Consider the following 20,404-nt stretch of genomic DNA (forward strand, 5'->3'; position numbering starts at 1 on the left):
TGCACTGCACACCACTGAAGAGGTGAAGGACAGCAATCTAATGCATTTCAACATGGGACGATGCTTCTGATTATTATACAATACTGCTGCAAATGACACTTTTAAACCGTTAAAACAACACACCCCATCACCTTCACCTGCATCTGAAAGCATTCATGCATCTGTACACATAATCTAGTATAACCATTTATTTCATATGAAAGCCAAATGGACATTAATTACATGACATTAGTTCGGATAACATGAAAAGATGAAGACCTGACACTCTGTGGTCATTAAAAATCCCAGGGCACTTCTCGTAAAGAGGAGGGGTGTAATCTGGCCCAATTCCCTAATTGGACCTTATCAATCATGGCCTACTAATGAGCCCAATCCATGAATTGGTTGTAATCTCTCCTCTTATTTTAATCATCCAGGTGGATGCTGCACACTGATGGTGGTTGTGGAGAACCCCCCTTTCACTATGTAAAGCACTTTCAAGTACAGTCATGTCGGTAAACCTTTGTTGATTCTGAGACAGAAAAGGGGTGCTGAATTACAATGATGGCCAGTAACCAAACTCCACAATACAATCTTTCATAGGACTGTAGGTGCACCTCAGCTGTGTGAGGTTTCACACCCTACATGCAAGATACAGAGGAGAGTGTCAAACACATAATGATGCCTCAGCCTACAAACCTGCCAAGACTCCTCAAAAGATGCCAATTTCTCCAGAAAAAAAAAACAACCGTTCTGAGCAATTTCAGGCCAACGAAATGGTGTTTGGGTAGGCTGAGCCACTATTCCAAAACCAAATGCAGAGAAAACAGCATAACTATAACTAAATGCAAAGCTCTGAACAAACCTGATCCCTATGATTAAAAGGCACTCAGCAGTACCAAATATGGCTAAATGTTGTGTCTACCGTGAGTGAGTTAAGTGTTAGTCATACAGGTGTTTGAATGTGTGATTCGGGGGCAAAAGAACATGCATACAGTGATTGTGTGTGTGTGTGTGTGTGTGTGTGTGTGTGTGTGTGTGTGTGTGTGTGAGCGTGTATTTATCACTTTGTGGGGACCAAATGTCCCCATAAGGATAGTAAAACCCGAAATTTTTGACCTTGTGGGGACATTTTGTCGGTCCCCATGAGGAAAACAGCTTATAAATCGTACTAAATTATGTTTTTTGAAAATGTAAAAATGCAGAAAGTTTTCTGTGAGGTTTAGGTTTAGGGGTAGGGTTAGGTTTAGGGGATAGAATATAAAGTTTGTACAGTATAAAAACCATTATGTCTATGGAAAGTCCCCATAAAACATGGAAACACAACTGTGTGTGTGTGTGTGTGTGTGTGTGTGTGTGTGTGTGTGTGTGTGTGTATTGAGTGAGCTGAGAGCAGCAGGTTCTATGATGAGCTAAACACATCTGCTGTGTGCCACCAGCCACATAATGCCATCTCATCACTATACACCCACACAAATGCCATGTTTCATTTTCTAATTTTGCATTTTTTATTGTAATGTATTCTGTGAGCATAATGTGTATTGAGTATCTTGTTTGGAATGTATACTTATACTAATATCCTGTATTTACCGTTTTGTTTTGCATTTATATGCTACACTTAGTATAATGCAGTGTTCCAACCATTTTTGACCAATGACTTGTCTATCAATGAGCTTTCCAAATCTAAAAAGTATTCTGCCGTTTTCTGTGGGTGCAGATCCTGATCTGTCAAATTCATTTGCTAAACAATTGCATAAAGTGAAGCACAAAAATGGAAGATTAATAGGTATAACAGTCATTTTCTGGAAACAAAGAGTCCATAAGCCTGTGCAGCTAATCACTGCTTTCTCAATAAGTCTTAAAATTAAGCCTGTTCCCACAACAAAACTATCAAGTGTTTCAAACTAAATGAAAAATTGTACATGGAACAGCAACAGTCTGGGCAGATGGAGCATTTCCTAATGTCTGCACAAAGAATGATTCAACAAACGTTGGTGCAAGGGTGGAAATTAACACAAGCTAAAAAATTAATGGCCAACAGATAATAAAAAATTTATGGCCACAAGATTTAAACACACTCAGAAAACCTGCATGATCATCCCCCTACTCCCAAACTTAAAAACTTTCTGAATGATGTCAATACTATTTCTTCCATTACATATATATATATATATATAATACAATCCATAACTTACAATGTAACTATTACAAGAAAACTCAAATTCTGTTGGGGATACATCTATATATATTTGTTTTGTTTCATCATATATTTATTATACAAAATATTTTTTTTTTTAATTCTGATTATACCAGAAAATCTATAATCAATATCAATAGTCCTTATTAGTTTAAAAAAGCCAATTTACAGCTTCTAATTCATATTTTTTCACATACGTTTGTGTTGACTTGTGTTGTGAATTCAAAATAGTTTTTCTAAAATTCACCCAAAAATAAACATGCATAAAACCAAAAGTTTTATAACCAGTGGCTTCCTAAAAACACTTTCAAAGAGGAGAAAATTTTTAACCTCATTACAAAGTTAATTATGTAGTTGTATAGGAATAACAAAAATGCATTTGCACCTTCATTGAATGTGGTCAGAATCTGTCCCTGACCACCTACAAATGTGGTTTCAGTTATACAATCAGAATTTGCTCACAATGTGGATTTGCACCTGCCATTTAATGTGTTCAATTGCTATCATATTGTGATCAGAGTCTAAAATGCATTTTAATGCCATGTTTAAAGGGGACCAGAGAGAGTGACAGCTGCCAGAATGTTCAAATGTGTCACAAAAAAAAGAAAAGAGGACAAACAGGTGGCAAAAAAGCAGAGGACATTGCATCTAGGGCATTGTGATGTATCTCTGAGAGCGACGGTAGAGGGAAGACAAACAGTGGGAATCTAATTCTACTCAACCTCTCAAGTACTAGGCAAACATGAACTGGAGATTATTACTCAAGGCCCAACAAAAGTGGATTTTGCTGATACCGATAACTAAGGTGGGGGACAGGCCCAATTACCGATTAATTGACTGATAGTTTTTTGTTTAAGCCTATATATATATCCATACAGAAATTAAGGCTTCAAATGAATAAAACGTTTTTGCAACCAAAATCCCAATAATAACCAGAAAAATTCAGATTTGGTGGAAAACACAGAACTTTTAACCATTAACAAGCCCAAAATACACCCAGGACTCTTATTTTGAAATAAAAGAAACTCCATCACAATGCTCTACAGTAAATGTAAGAAGCTTTTATAGCCTTTATATTCACCAAATTAAGAGTTTTGTATAGTATTTGTATATATAGTTCTTAAATATATACTGTATATATTTTACCAGATGGTTTATTGATGAGGAATAAAAAATTAGCAATAATAAAATGAAAACTATCAGCAACTATCGGTATAGATTTTTGATGATAACTGATAGTTCCAAATACTATCTGTGCAGATTTATTGGTAAAGCAGCTACATCGGTCTATCTCTAATTCTTACATCCAACAGATTGCATATACTAAATATTTCATAGACTCATAAACACCCTGAAATTACCCAAAAATGTGTGACACCTCTTTCCTTTTCTTTCTGTTTGCAGGGCTTTCCGGCACATCTCAGAGTGAAGGAAACAAATAAAGTAGCACTCATCCAAACACACATGCTCGTTCACCTGCCAACTTGACACTGCTAAAAACAACAGCAAAGCAGAGAAACGGGAACATCAATGATTCATGCTATGGGCCTGGATGGGGGGCAGGGGGTTTAGGCTATAAATACACCAATGTAACTCTTTATTTTAGTGGCAAATTGCTTGTTCCTACGCACATATTCAGTGCACAAATGGAGCAAAAGATAAAAGCACAAGACAAAGAATAGATTATGTTGGAACACTCCACAAAGTATTTCAAAACAAGAAACACACAACTTTATCATCTTATTATCACATTGCATACAAGATGCTAAATTAAACATGAGGCACATTATACAGGAGGAACACATCAATTAAGAAAAAATTCCACGTCATTATAAAATTTACAAGAATTGTCAAATATAGCTTTTATAGTGAAAAAAAGAGCCGACAATTGTTAGTCACGGTTTCCTGAATTGACATCTGTTGCTTTCATGCACTTAGAAAATGCACTATGAGCAAAGGAGGAAACATTCAAACAGAGAAAATGGTCTTGACAAGAGAAATAATAAGTAGGAATTAATAGGGCTGTGCGATATACAGTGCATCCGGAAAGTATTCACTGCGCATCACTTTTTCCACATTTTGTTCCAAATGGATTAAATTCATTATTTTCCACAATACCCCATAATGACAATGTGAAAGAAGTTTGTTTGAAATCTTTGCAAATTTATTACAAATAAAAAACATGTACAAATCACATGTACATAAGGATTCACAGCCTTTGCTCAATACTTTGTTGAAGCACCTTTGGCACCAATTACAGCCTCAAGTCTTTTTGAGTATGATGCTACAAGCTTGGCACACCTATTTTTGGGCAGTTTCTCCCATTCTTCTTTGCAGGACCTCTCAAGTTCCATCAGGTTGGATGGGAGCGTCGGTGCACAGCCATTTTCAGATCTCTCCAGAGATGTTCAACCAGGTTCAAGTCTGGGCTCTGGCTGGGCCACTCAAGGACATTCACAGAGTTGTCCTGCAGCCACTCCTTTGTTATCTTGGCTGTGTGCTTAGGGTCGTTGTCTTTTTAGAAGATGGTAGGGAATACCATCCCTACCATGCTTCACTGTAGGGATGGTATTGGCCAGGTGATGAGCGGTGCTTTGTTTCCTCCAGACATCATGCTTGCCATTCAGGCCAAAGAGTTCAATCTTTGGTTCATCAGAATAGAGTCCTTCGGGTGCCTTTTGGCAAACTCCAGGAGGGCTGTCATGTGCCTTTTACTGAGGAGTGGATTCCATCTGGCCACTCTACAATACAGGCCTGATTGGTGTAGTGCTGCAGATGGTTGTTCTTCTGGAAGGTTCTCCTCTCTCCACAGAGAAATGCTGGAGGTCAGTCAGAGTGACCATCAGGTTCTTGGTCACCTCCCTGACTAAGGCCCTTCTCCCCCGATTGCTCACTTTGGCGGGGTGGCCAGCTCTAGGAAGAGACCTAGTGGTTCCAAACGTCTTCCTTTTACAGATGATGGGGGCCACTGTGCTCATTGGGACCTTCCATGCTGCAGAAGTTTTTCTGTACCCTTCCCCAGATCTGTGCCTCGATACAATCCTGTCTCTGAGGTCTACAGACAATTCCTTGGACTTCATGGCTTGGTTTGTGCTCTGACATCCACTGTTAACTGTGGGACCTTATATAGACAGGTGTGTGCCTTTCCAAATCATGTCCAATCAACTGAATTTACTACAGGTGGACTCCAATCAAGTTGTAGAAACATCTCAAGGATGATCAGTGGAAAGCACCTGAGCTCAGTTTTGAGTGTCATGCCAAAGGCTGTGAATACTTATGTACATGTGATTTCTTTTGTTTTTTTATTTTTAATACATTTGAAAAGATTTCAAACAAACTTCTTTGAATTTTGAGGAAAATAATGAATTTAATACATTTTGGAATAAGGCTGTAACATAACAAACAAATATATGAAGTTAAATAAGATTTTTAAGCTTTCATATATTATTGTATGTTAAATATAAATATAAACATGCAAATCAGTGAAAATGATTACATTTTAATGTACCTTGTGTTAATTTAGTGAAAAACTGTGCGAAATATGCATTCATTTTTTAATAGATATTTATTTAATGCCTTTGAAATATTAATCCTACATGGATACAGTGGCCGATTAGATGTCTATCAAATATCGTCAATTTGATGACAAATGTCAAGATATAATTTTTCAAACCATATCTCCCAACCCTATTCCCAAAATATTTGAAATTATTTTGAGATATAAAAAAATATGCTTCCTTGCCAGGTGTATCCTCATTAAAAAAAAAATTGCTAAATAAAAACAAACAAACAAAAACCTTGATGCAGACAAAACAAGCGAAGCATTGATTATAAATAGATTTCATAAAGTACTGAAAAGTATCGTTACATTTTTTTCAATCTAATAATTGTAATTTGTTTTGCTAATTTGTTTGTGTCTTCCCTATTTTTATGCTCGTTAAAGTAGCATGCCATTAGCTAAGGAAAATGTCAACGTCAAACTCTATTGGAATCACTTGTGAGCTGAGTCTCCTGCTATAGATACATACAGATACTGAAATACTGATTATCAATAAAAAGTTGAAACTAATTGAAAATGTAAAATTTAAGCCAACAGTGTGCTATCTATTTGTATGCTTTGTTAGCTTAACAACATGCTAACATCAAACTCAGTTTAACTCAGTATAACTTATATCTCAGTTATACTGAGAGTATAACTGAGATATAACAGTCATGTCTTCCATTTTGGATACTTTCTGATACAGAAATAGGGAGAATTCTGAATAGAAATAGTTTAAAATAATTAGAAATTCATAATATTAATAAATATTTGTGCATTGTATATATTTTTATGCATCGTTAGCTTAGCAACAGCTTAGCCATGAATCCGAAATTTGTTTGTTTTTTAACAGAGAGAAGTCTGATTTTTTTTCTTCAGACTGAGATGACAACTGACTGACCAATGAGACAAGAGATAGTCATTTTTCCACAGTCTCTGCTGCATTGGTGGTGCTAATCAACTGGCAAACGGCAGCATTAAACACGCAGCTGTATTAAAATTGAAACGGAATAATTGCAGTGTATGAACCATTTGCAAACATAAATCGGATCTGATTTTGAAATTCCACTTACACTATGTGTGGACGTGTTCAAAAATATAAATAGACCACGGAGTGTATTTCTGTGCTCTTGTACTCGTCTCACTCATATAAACACTGAATTCAATGAAAATATGCAGTAAATAAACAGAGTACATTAATTTTCTCTGTGTTTTACACAGATTATTGCATAAATCTCAAACATCTGCTGATCAGGAACTAACTCAACAACAGCAATCAATTGCATGAGGGATTCACATCTATCTCAAACACTCGCCATTCTAGAACAACCATAACATCAACAACAACAAACAATCGCGGTAAGTCATTACATCCGCCCATATTATTGCTTCCTGCATTGCATGCCACATGTTTACTAGCAGTGTCAGCTGGTCCATAGTGCTGGGGCACTGCCCCATTAGTGTGTTTTTTTCTCAAACATTTTTTAAGTAATTTTTAAAACTTATTTTAAGTATGTGTGTGTTTAAAATGTATAATAACATGTAATATATAAAATAATTCATTATGTGGGGGAAAATGAACTTTCTTTTCATCCCTTCTTTCTTCAAGAGTCCCGACCAACCAATGCTGACACAAGATATTAACATGTGCAAAAGAAATGTAGCCAATCAGCGACCTCTATATTATGGATTGAGGGGACCTGAGAGAAGCGGAGTTGCATGCGGAGTTGGGACTCTTGTCATAGTCACGTTCCCGCTCACCATAGTCTCATTTGACGACTGACAGTCTCTGCCAATAGATGTAATACAATTATGAAAGTGGACAAAGGAGCAGGATCTCAGCTACCTAGTCTGCCCCCAAAATCAAGAAGATCTCTTCAGCAAAATCCATTTGAGAGGACAATTTTGGTGGAGAAGCTATGGGTTAGTGAAAAGAGCAAAACTTACACACGATGCTTCTCCCGTACATGGTACAGCAGAAAGGCTTATCTAGCTCGATGTAGTCATGCAAATGCCTTATTTTGCTTTCCATATCTACTTTATAAAACGATGGGGACAGATGGAACATGGTCTTTAGGATTAAGGGACCTAAAACATTTATCAGATAGGCTGAAGAAATATGAGTCTACAAGAGCACATACGGACAATAGTGTCAAGCTAGCAATCCTTGGCAGAGTCAACATAACACACAACTGGACGAGGTCACAGAATCGGGGTAAGAAAGCACAATGAAGAGGCGGATAAGAATAGGCACAATTTATCAAAGCATTCTTGACTTAAGTAGTAGGGTAATTGAGAAGTTTGCCATTCAGAAGTACAAAATCCCTTCTACAAATAAGATGTCTGTCTTATTTATCACACACACACACACACACACGTTTGTAAAATCGTAATTGGTTTAAATTCAATGTAAAACGGAATTTGCGTCTGGACTTGGATTGATTGATAAATCCATCAGCCTCCATAACCAAAAAAACGTGCACAAAATGTTTTCCCGCACACGCATTAGCTCAGAGCCAAACCTGAACATTTGGGCACCAGCCACCACTGTTTACTATAGCTTCTTCAGTCAGCAGTGAGGGGTTTACATGTGATAAATGTAAGGAATTAGTCAGGCTGATGTAGAAGTTTAATGAGTTAGAGACACAAATCCGAACGCTAGTGGAGGTCAGTGAGAAGGAGAAGCCAGTAGATACTGTTTCGAATGTGGATAGTACAGTGAGCTTTGGTTCTGGCTGTAGAGCCCCCACAGCAGGTGTTTGGGTGACATCTAGGTGGAATATCTGCTCAACAAACCGACACTACTCTCTCATTCCTGGTATTCCAATCGATTCTCCCCACTCATTGATGCACTCACTGAGAATCATGTTGAAAGAACCTTGGTTTTAGGAAATTCTATTGTAAGGAATGTGGAAATAGAGACACCAGCCACCACTGCCAGAGTGTCTGACATCAGATCAAATTTACAAGTGCTTGCTAATGCTAAACGTAGATTTTCTAAAATTGTTATTCATGTCGGCACTAATGATGTCTGCTTCGCCAGACGAAGATCACTAAAGATAATATCAAAGAGGTGTGTGAACTTGTAAAACTATGTCAGACATATGCTCTGGCCCCCTCCCTGCTCATCGTATTGACAAGGTTTATAGTAGGTCAGTGTCAATGAATGGCTGGATGTCTGAGTGGTGTCTGGAAAAAAGCATAGGATTTATAGAAATTTGGAAGAGTTTTGGGGGTTGACCTGACTTGCTAAAGAGAGACAGACTCCATCCTTCCAGGGAAGGTGCCACTCTCCTCTAGTAATTTGGCTCATAGTCTTGATAGTGATAGTATTTGACTAACTGGGGCCCAGGTCAGGGAGCAGACAAACTGGCTAATCCGAACATCTACTAACTGCCTTGAGACATCACACAGGTCACACAAACAACAACACATAATGACTGTATCACCTAGATATCATAGAGACTGTATCTGTTCCCCGAACTACCAAACACAAACCCCTCCCTAAATCATTTAGAAAAAATGTGATTAAGGTCAAACTTGAAAATAACAAAAAAATAAATAGAAGATAAATATAATAAAAAGGTAGGGCTACTGAACATATAGATCTATTTAAACCAAAACACTAATTGTAAATGAAATGATTACAGATCATAGTTTGAATGTGCTTTGTTTGACTCAAACCTGGCTTAAACTGGATGAATATATTAGTTTAAATGAATGTACTCCCTCAGGTTATTGTTATAAGCGAGAGCCTAGCCTGTAGGGTCGATGAGGAGGTGTTGCTGCAATTTACAGTGACGTTTTTGGTGTTGCTCAAAGGACAGGATATAAGTTTAAGTCTTTTAAACTAATAATGCTTAATGTGACAGTGTTAGATACGATTAAAACATCTCTGTTGTCTTTTGTGCTTTTCCTTGGTGACTCAGAAACTTTGGATAAAGCTTTAATTTTTGGTGATTTCAATTCACATAGATAATGAAAATGACACATTGGGATTAGAATTTATCGATATTCTAAACTCTCTTGGAGTCAGACAAAATGTGAGAGGACCAACGCATCGCCATAATGATACGCTAGATTTAATTCTGTCATATGGAGTCGATATTTATACAATAAAATTCCGCCGAAGAGCAATAACATCTGAGATCATGACCTTGTCTCTTGTATGCTACAATCATGTTACTCAATCTACACCATGCTATTGTTCAAGTAGAACTATTCTTTTGACCACTAAAGACAGCTTCACTAATAATCTTCCAGATTTATCTCATATACTCAGTTAGCCAAAAAGTCTAGAAGAACTTGAAGTAATATTAAAATATTATAGAAAATACTAATACAGTCTTCTCTAGCACTCTTTATAGTGTCGCCCCCCTTTCGATTAAAGAAAATTAAAGAAACAAAACCCACACCATGCTACAATTATCACATTCATGCTCTCAAGAGAGCAGTTTGGAAAAAGGATACAAAATTAGAGGTATTTTGCAGTGCATGGAAGGAGAGTGTAGCTACAGACAGGCACTAAAAGCTACCAGGTCAGCATATTTAAGCAAACTCATTAAAAATAACCACAACAATCCTAGGTGTTTATTCAGTACTGTGGCTAAATTGTTTAGGAATAAAGCCTCGACTGAACAAGATATTCCGTCGCAGCACAATAGTAACGACTTCATTAATTTCTTTCCTGATATAATTGAAATAATAATGGAATTATGCAATCGTCTGTCAGAGTACCACAAAAAATACTATCTCGTAATTTTCCTCACAAGCAACTTCAATCCTTCGCTGACATAGGTCATGAAGAGCTAACAAAGCTTATCGAAACATCAAAAGAAACAACATGTATGATAGATCCAATACCAACTAAGCTCTTAAAATACATATTCCCTATAATCTCAGAACCTCATCTTAATATTATTAACTCCTCGCCATCCTTAGGACATGTCCCAAGAAACTTTAAAATGGCAGTTATCAAACCGTTTATTAAGAAACCACAGTTTGATCCTGGGAAATTGGCTAAATATAGACCGATTTTATGTCACAAATACTAGAAAAGGTAGTATCCTCCCAACTATGTTCATTTCTACAGAGAAATGGTATATATGAACAATTTAGGCCCCATCACAGTGACAAAATTGCACTTATCAGAGTTACAAATGACTTGCTATTATCATCTGATCACGGCTGCATTTCTCTTCAAGTGCTTTTAGATCTTAGTGCTGCCTTCGACACCATAGATAACAACATTCTCTGGAATAGGCTGAGAATGGACTTGCATTAGCATGGTTTAGGTCCTATTTAGCAGACTGCTACCACTTTGTCTATGTAAATGAGGAATTGTCAAATCAAACAAAAGTTAAGCATGGAGTGCCACAGGGATCAGTTTTAGGGCCTCTGCTTTTCTCCTTGTATGCTTCCCCTGGGAGATATTATCAGGAATCGTGGAAAATGTTTCCACTGTTATGCTGACGATACCCAAATTTATATTTCTTGAAACCTGATGAAATTTCAAAATTCATCAAATTAGCTGAGTGTATCAATAAAATCAATGATTGGATTGCCAGAAATGTCCTACTACTCGAATCTGACAAAACAGAGGTACTAATTATTGGACCAAAAACCTCTAAAAATAAGCAACTAAAATATAATTTGACTCTCGATGGATGTACGGTTACATCGTCTTCTACAGCAAAGAATTTAGGTGTTATATTTGATACCAATCTGTCTTTTGAATATCAAATTACCACAAAAACAGCATTCTTCCACCAAAGAAATATTGCTAAGTTACAACACATGCTCTCTGTTGCTGATGCCGAAAAACAAATTAATGCGTTCATGACCTCAAGACTAGATTATTGTAATGCATTACTGGGAGGGTGTCCTGCAAGTTCAATAAATAAACTTCAATTGGTTAAAGATGCAGCAGACAGAGTGCTGGCTAGAACAAAGAAATATGATCATATTAGCCCCATTTTATCATCGTTACATTGGCTACCTGTTAAATTTTATATTAATTGTAAAAGTTTGTTAACTAAGTACAAAGCTTTGAATGGTCTAGCTCTGCAGTACTTAAATGACCATCTACCACACTATATTCTATCATGTTCATTACGATCACAAAATTCTGGCCTGTTAATAGTTCCTAGTATACTAAAATCCACAAAAGGAGGTAGATCATTTTCCTATGTGGCTCCTAATCTATGGAATAGTCTCCTTAACACTGTTTGGGATGCAGACACACTCACTAAGTTTAAGTCTAGACTAAAGACCCATATATTTATCCAGGCATACACCTAATTTATCCGTCAACTCACAATTAGGCTGCTTCAGTTAGGTCTGCCGGAACCAGAAACATTTATCATGCTATATAACTCGGCTAATATTATTCTATTTGTTTTCCTGTCTCAACCTCAGGATTCATATCCCAAGGATACCAGAGATGGCCAGATCCACCTCAGTTCCTGCATAGTGTCAGGACTCCACTGCAAAGTGTCTCTGAGTTATGATGACTAAACGCAGCCGGTGCCCAGTCAGACATCAATTCAATCCATTACGATGGACTTTAGAGGATGAACTGATGCCAGCTCCAACCACAAGACATGCGATACTTCATATGCCACTGCCCGAACCTTGGACTTAAGATAGTCCTCACCGACATGACCTGCTGGTTGTACTGCAATGCACCTCACTGATCTCTGCCTACATCACCTTGGTCTAATGATGGACTGTACTCTTAAAATGGAATATATAGACTTTCAATTATTTATATAAAATCTTTGTATAAACACTGGCCCTTAACACACACACAGTTCGCTAATATTAAACCATGACCTGCACTGCACATAAATAACTAATATTGGCATTATGTTCATGCTGGACAGCCTGAGGGGAACTGGCCCCCTACATTGAGCCTGGTTTCTCCCAAGGATATTAAATGACTTGATTATCCAGGCATTAAAAAAGAGAAGTTGGGTTTGGGAGTTTGTTTGGAGTGTACACATTGCAAAGTACATGTCCAAATATAAGGAAGACGTATGCAACAGGGCTCTACTCATCGCACTCAAACAAAAGAAATTCTACATCCATTAAAATGCAATAAAAACATGGAAACAACAATGAAACAGTTACACCAAATTAGTTAAATAATTAATCTTATGCATTGAACTCTGAATAAGGTCTGAGCAGGAATGTTTGTACAGTATAACAAAATAAGTGCCGGCTACTGTACATCGCTTTTCATTTTATCCACTTCGGTCACAGTGTGAATAGATTTTTCATCGGCAGTTCGTCTTGCAAATTAGTCAAGAATTTGATGTGAATAGGCCTTTAGAAAATACCTGCTTATGCAGGCGGTACACAGCACAGCAGCTTACCAGGTTTTTGGAACAGAGCCTTTTTGTGATAAGAAGAGCTCAGTTAAAGTATAGAGTAAAGAGTGTAGAAACGGTATGTGTAGAAAAGGCATTAAATTAAACTATTCATTTACATAAACAGATTAAACTTTATGGAGTCTACAGACAATGCCTTGGAAACCATTTGATCCTTCTTTGAGTCCAACTCTATTTGCAATCGGGTTACCCAAAGTATTTAAATAATACACCAGTACTTTCAGCCAAGGTTTTCTTGGTTCTTTGGCTCTTTGTTGAAAGTTTTGGTGGTTCCGTCGATGTTTTGGACATCTGTTAAGATTGTTAATATTTGTTGTCTGTTGCGTCGATGGATGATGAAGCGGGGCTTTGAAGCGAGGCCTTCCGCAAGGAAGACGCGACTCCCGTCACGTGTGTGAACTGTAGAGCAGAGAGTGTGAGGCTTCCTCGGGACTTCATGTCCCGAGCTTCCTTGGACTCTACATGGCATGGAGGCTGCAAGCCATGAGGGCATGTGTGCCGAGGAACAAGGAGCTGCAGAGGAAGCGAAGAGCGGAGAAGAGAGAAGACTCAAGAGTTCTTCCTTGAGTGAGTGAACATTTTAACCATGAATTTCTTAAGAAAAATATAAATGCAAACAACCCAAAAATACTTCACACCATCATTCTGGAACTTAAGAGACAATCAGTTACAAACACACTTGAACATTCGTATTTTATTACCATTTAAATTCAGTTACAATGCACAATAAGACTTCCTAATTAATTTTTTAGTTTTAACATGGATAATACAATACACATTATGAGAAACATGATTGTCAGGGTATATTGCCAGGTTAAGCCTTGAATGAGAGTTCTAGGCACTTTAGCAGATTATGTATAGGATAAGATTTCAGTAAAGTAAGTTTTGAAATTGTGTCAGAGGTTATAGATTCAAATACTGTTTGCAGGAAATGATCACAATGTCTCTGGATCTCCTGATTAGTTTAGTTTAAGTGTAGCAAATTGGTTTATATTGAAGAACACTAGGTTCTTGGCCAGATGTGAGCTTCAGCTAGACTTTAGGGAGCCCTTTTGTCAGCTCTTAGTTTATGGTTTTTGAAGACTTTACAGGGGCTTTGGAGCATGGAAATAAATGATTCTTCGGCCCATGAGATCCTACAAGAACTAATTGTAACTATCATTATGGTCAGATCTACAGGCAAAAAAATCTAAAGCAAAAAGTTTCAGATGTCTGTTTGCTGCTGTGTCTTGCAAAACTGCATGTCCTCAACGCAAATGTCTGAAGTTGTACTAAAGAATATTACATAGCAGTCATACTGTAGTAGGCAAGTGCTGAAGACATAAGTACAGGCTGATGGTCAATGGAGTATACTTTGAAAGGCTAGAACACACGACCATGTGCGATACATAATGGCAGCTGAGGAAACTAAGCAGATGATTACAACAGATTCATAAGGCTTTTTTGTGACTTCCAACAAAGCGTTAACAATAGCCGACATCTGTTCGCGATTTCCACCCAGAGGGTGGTGGAAACACATGATGGAGAAACCCATCCTCACACACTGTTCAGCTCTCTCAACCCATCAAGCAAACAACTAGGCTAATCAATAAAGTTGCCTTCCTGACTGTGTCCTACATGCTTCCGTTTGACGTCAGATGAGGTGGTGGCGGCGTAGTGGGCTAAGCGCATAACTTGTAATCAGGAGGTCGCTGGTTCGATCCCCACAGCCACCACCATTGTGTCCTTGAGCAAGGCACTTAACTCCAGGTTGCTCCGGGGGGATAGTCCCTGTAATAAGGGCTCTGTAAGTCGCTTTGGAAAAAACGTCTGCCAAATGCATAAATGTAAATGTAGATGAGTGAACCAGTGGAGGAAACACTGAGTCAGACTCCTACACATAAGTAACCTCACAAGAATGCCCTGCATGTTTTGTGCTGATTGTTGGAGAGTCTGCAACTTAAAGAATAGCACAAAAAGAGTGACTTTAATGTTATACCAGATCTGAGGTTTTTACTTCATATTGTTGATTCCATTGGAAATGAAACCAAAGGGAACAGAACAGAACATAAAAGCTTATGGAGTACATCAAAAAAGTGAAAAACTGGTGTTGGAACACCTGTGTTAAAAGGAGCACCTCATCACTAGTCACGTGACACCTGCATGGTTGGATTTGGAGTTAAAAGCCTTGGAATCCCTGAATCCCTGGAGAGAGGGCGAGATGTCACTGATCAAAGTGGTTCCAACTAAGTAGCCCAGTGAGCACCTGAGGTGTGGTGGGTACGAGAGGGAAAGGGTTTATCCCAATCGACCTGATAGTGCGCTGCAAAGTGGACTCCCCAGAGTATTCAGGCCACCTTAACTGAGATTTCAAATCGTAGGGAGCATACATACTCAGTCCAAAGGGCACAACAAATGACATAGGAGACATCACATAAAATTGTACACATTGTACATGGAGACATCACCTAAAATTTGAAAATGAAATGGGAGCTAATTTACTCTACGGAGAATTACGTTTCTTCATCCGGGAGTGGGCGAGAGATAAAGACAAGCTGCTGTATCCCTTCGCAGAGAGCGAAAATGCTCACTGACTTTCATCTGAGCTAGTTTTAAAAGCGAAACCACGCGAGAGAGACCCAGCATAAGAGCACAAGAGATTGTAGGACCTGGACATTCAGCAAACTGACAGGTATACTTAAAGAAACTGAATGATAGCCAGAGAAAATAATAGTTTTTAGATTTTAAACTTCAACAAATTAAACTTCAGCATTCAATATATTTTATTTCTGTATGCATGGTGTCTAATAAGAAATTGGCAATGTACATTTAAGTTTCTCTTGTCAAAAAAGTTTGATATAAATTGAATCTGCGCATTTGATCCTATTATTAAAAAAAGGCCACTGGATTTAGCTCGTATTTTAATTACATGTCCACTGATTTTATGGCATGTGTACATATACTTGTTTAAAAGATAATAACTGTTAAAATTAGTAACTATCTGCAAACATAAAAAAAAGAAAGAAAAAAAAAGTACATTTTAACATGTACATATTTAAATAATTTAAATAAAACTTACCAATTGCTTGCAAGTTCTTTGAGACAAAATAAAAAGTAAATATATATGATGCTTTTTGATATTTGCATTCAAATTGCACATGTAAATGTAACTTGTATCTTTATTGAATCATGATTAATGACAGAAAAAAGTGTGATTAGTTTAAACAAAATTATCAATTCACAGCTCTAATTTAAAAATATTTATCCAAATATTTTAGATTGAATGTATTCAATAAATGTTTATACTGTATATGAAAGTTTAATTATTTATATTACATTCATTTTAATCATTTACAAAAGTATGACGCCATCAAACTTAAAACCCCTAAATCTGGTTAAAAGGCATTTGTACACGCTCCATAAAGCGCTCCAGAAATGTGACATTATAATGTTTAAATGACACAAACATACTATTAATCACATAATTATTAAGCATTGCTACAATCATTTATCACAAAATTTAAGGATTTCAAGTATGACAAATATTTTTTATAATTAAAAAATTATATTAATAAGTTTGTTAATTTTATATTTATAAAAATAGATAAATTTGTTCACATTTTAATATATTTATTAATTTACATATATTATTATTTGTCCACATATACTACATTTTATGTATTACATTTACAAACTGTATATGAAAGTACAGTATATTTTCACTATTTATACATTTTTACTATTTACACAAGTATACAATGCCATCATAATTAAAACACCAAATCTGTGTGAGCGATACCTGTGTTTAATGATGTTGCAGGGCATTTCAAATGATAGAACTAGAAAGTGAACTTCTACAGATATCCCCTGTATTTCAAAAGCTTAAGTCTGATGCCTTCAGAAGATGGGCACTTCCTCCCTCCATTTATGCATTTGGCCGACACTTTCTCCATAGATACTAGAGATGCACGATTAATCGTTAAAAGATCACAATCACGACTCAAACACTTAAGCGATCCCATTTCTAAATGACAACGATTCTGCAATGCATGTTAACGTTTCTTTGGCATGCCTTTATAAGGCGGTCAAATTTAAATTTGAAATTCACCTCAAGACGCGTTTTTAAATGTTGATCTTTTAAACCATATATGGCATCTACAAAACACAACGCTGCTGCACGAGAAGCTGAATAAACTAAAACGCAACGCCAAAGATGTTTGTCCAGCACAGAGGTTTACAAACTGCAGGGTGCAGCCACAATTATCCAGGAGTGTGACAAAGTCTTTGCTCAGTTCAATACTTTAATAGCTACTGAATACAAATGCTAAAAAAATACCAGCATTACCAAGATCTGACTAAATTCACTACACGTGTCCTGTTAAATTACAGCTGGCTGCTCTCAAACGCTCACATGCGTGTGTCTGTGAGAAACTTTATGCACTTTTTAACAGGATATGTTTTGTTGTTGTTGTTTTTTTTTGCAATAGTAACTAGGGGCTGTTTGGGCAGCATGGTGGCTCAGTGGTTAGAGGACTGTCGCCTCACAGTAAGAAGGTCCAGGGTTCAACTGGGCCTTTCTGTGTGGAGTTTGCATGTGCTCCCTGTGTTCCTCTGGGTGTCCTCCAGGTGCATGGTTTTCTCCACAAGTCCAAAAACATGCAGGTTAAGTGAATTACAGACTCTAAAATTGCCCCGTAGGTGTGAGTGAGAGTCCCCCAGCCACTGGTGGTTGCTTCAGGGAGGGCATCCGGCGTAAAGCCTGTGCCAAGTCAAATATGCGGATCATGGATGGTCCGCTGTGGCGACCCCTAACAGGAGCAGCCGAAAGAAGAACAAGGTGCTGTATGGTTTATAATGTTAGTTAGTGGACGAAGGACATTTTAAATGAATATATTTGATTTACACCTTTATTGAATTTTGGCATAGATTGAAGCAAAGAACATTTACGTTACATGTTACTTTGTTTAGCACCATTAGTATGTCCAGGTTTTGTAAATCACTGAAATAAGCATTTTTTCTTCAGATTCATGAGAGAATCGCAATCGTTGTTCTAAGCAAAAAATAGTGATTCTCAATTTATCCAGAATCGTGCAGCTCTAATAGATACTACAATATGTTAAATACATTGGTAACCTTGGTGTTGCTAGATCTATGCTCTACCAGTTGAGTTACAGAAGCTCTCCAGAAGTCCTCTTGCCAAACATCCTATTTCATATAACCCAGCCCTGACCACCTTACACCCCCACATGCCTGAGTCTCACCCCTCTGGAGCTTCCAGGCTAATCATCTGATGATACCACAAGGGTGTGTCCTCACCTGATTGGCTCTTGGTAAACCAGGCCACACAACACCAAGAGCCAATGAATAATCAGCTTTGTGTAGGGTCAGAAGAGGTGGCTCATGCTACCTAACACTTGGCTGACACACTTCAGTATTTTCCACACATAATACAAGGCTACTGCAACATATGCAAAACCAGTAGAGTACTGAAACAATGAATTACAAACTGCCATTAAAGTGCCTGACAATAACAAATTGTAGGTTGAATCTCAAAAAAGAAATGTAGAGATGCTATTTCAGCACAAAAGCAAAAGGCCAGAACTGCACACAAAACATGGCTTCTAGGTGAAATAGAACTAGAAATTTCTCATGAAATTTGCCCTCTAAAGACTAAAATTATAAACATTACAGTGAGAATAAAATAGACTTACTTTATCCTGTCGGCATCTGATAAGGACTCCTGCAAGAAAGAACATCACTTTAGTGTGTAAACGGAATGTCATCATACACAAATATTAGAGATTTCAGATAGTATTATATGCAAATAAATATTTCATATATCCTTAAACCACTTTTTTACATTTGTCTATAATACCAAGAAGGCAAAAATTGCCTGTCAACATACATCTAACATTATCTTATCTATGGTCATAATTCAGTAATATCTAAATGTCAAAGCTTCATAAAAGAATCGGTAACCGTTTGTTTTACAATGTGTGTGTGTATTACAAATTTAAATATATTTTATTATTAATTACTATAGTCATAACAGTATGTAAGCAAAAGCAGCGCAATAAAATAATTACACAGTAAGTGCCTGCAGTATATTAGTAAGTAGTAATTACAAATGTAATACACGGTAACATGAGCACTGTAAAATAAAGTGTTAACATCTAAAAGGGGCATTCAAGAGTTCTCTAGCTAGCATTAGCATTGCTCTTCTTCATGTACGTTAAGTACCAATATGACAGTAGTGTTGCCATCTATCGACGTGGATCAGCATGATCGTCTCTGCTGCCCCGCCGGCTCTGGAATATCATTTGCATCTGGAAAATGTTGGAGTTTGAGGTAATTTCTAAAGTTATTTATTACTACTATAATATACACTGATCAGCCACAACATTACAACCACAAAATTAATAAAGTGTAGGTCCCCCTTGTGCCGCCAGATGAGTACCAACCCGCATCACAGAATAGCATTCTTAGATACAATTCTTCTCACCACAATTGTACAGAGCTGTTATTGGAGTAATTGTTTTACGTCACGAGCGGGACCTACACAATATTAGGCAGGCAGTGTTAATGTTGTGGCTGATTGGTGTGTGTGTGTATATACACTCACCTAAAGGATTATTAGGAACACCTGTTCAATTTCTCATTAATGCAATTATCTAATCAACCAATCACATGGCAGTTGCTTCAATGCATTTTGGGGTGTGGTCCTGGTCAAGACAATCTCCTGAACTCCAAACTGAATGTCAGAATGGGAAAGAAAGGTGATTTAAGCAATTTTGAGCGTGGCATGGTTGTTGGTGCCAGACGGGCCGGTCTGAGTATTTCACAATCTGCTCAGTTACTGGGATTTTCATGCACAACCATTTCTAGGGTTTACAAAGAATGGTGTGAAAAGGGAAAAACATCCAGTATGCGGCAGTCCTGTGGGCTGAAAATGCCTTGTTGATGCTAGAGGTCAGAGGAGAATGGGCCGACTGATTCAAGCTGATAGAAGAGCAACTTTGCCTGAAATAACCACTCGTTACAACCGAGGTATGCAGCAAAGCATTTGTGAAGCCACAACACGCACAACCTTGAGGCGGATGGGCTACAACAGCAGAAGACCCCACCGGGTACCACTCATCTCCACTACAAATAGGAAAAAGAGGCAACAATTTACAAGAGCTCACCAAAATTGGACAGTTGAAGACTGGAAAAATGTTGCCTGGTCTGATGAGTCTCAATTTCTGTTGAGACATTCAGATGGTAGAGTCAGAATTTGGCATAAACAGAATGAGAACATGGATCCATCATGCCTTGTTACCA

General features: G+C 37.4%; 1 protein-coding gene across 3 annotated transcripts in view; it reads right to left on the bottom strand.

Moving 5' to 3' along the window:
* Nucleotides 1-20,404, bottom strand: part of LOC127618209 (tight junction-associated protein 1-like) — a 129,051-nt gene that overhangs the window by 43,635 nt on the left and 65,012 nt on the right. For all 3 annotated transcript variants that reach the window (XM_052090535.1, XM_052090534.1, XM_052090533.1), the window contains one exon: nt 18,796-18,824. In XM_052090535.1, the coding sequence (XP_051946495.1) occupies nt 18,796-18,824 (29 nt within the window). The remainder of the gene's footprint in view (nt 1-18,795; nt 18,825-20,404) is intronic.

This window comes from Xyrauchen texanus, chromosome 24 (genome assembly GCF_025860055.1).
Source record: "Xyrauchen texanus isolate HMW12.3.18 chromosome 24, RBS_HiC_50CHRs, whole genome shotgun sequence".
NCBI lineage: Eukaryota > Metazoa > Chordata > Actinopteri > Cypriniformes > Catostomidae > Xyrauchen > Xyrauchen texanus.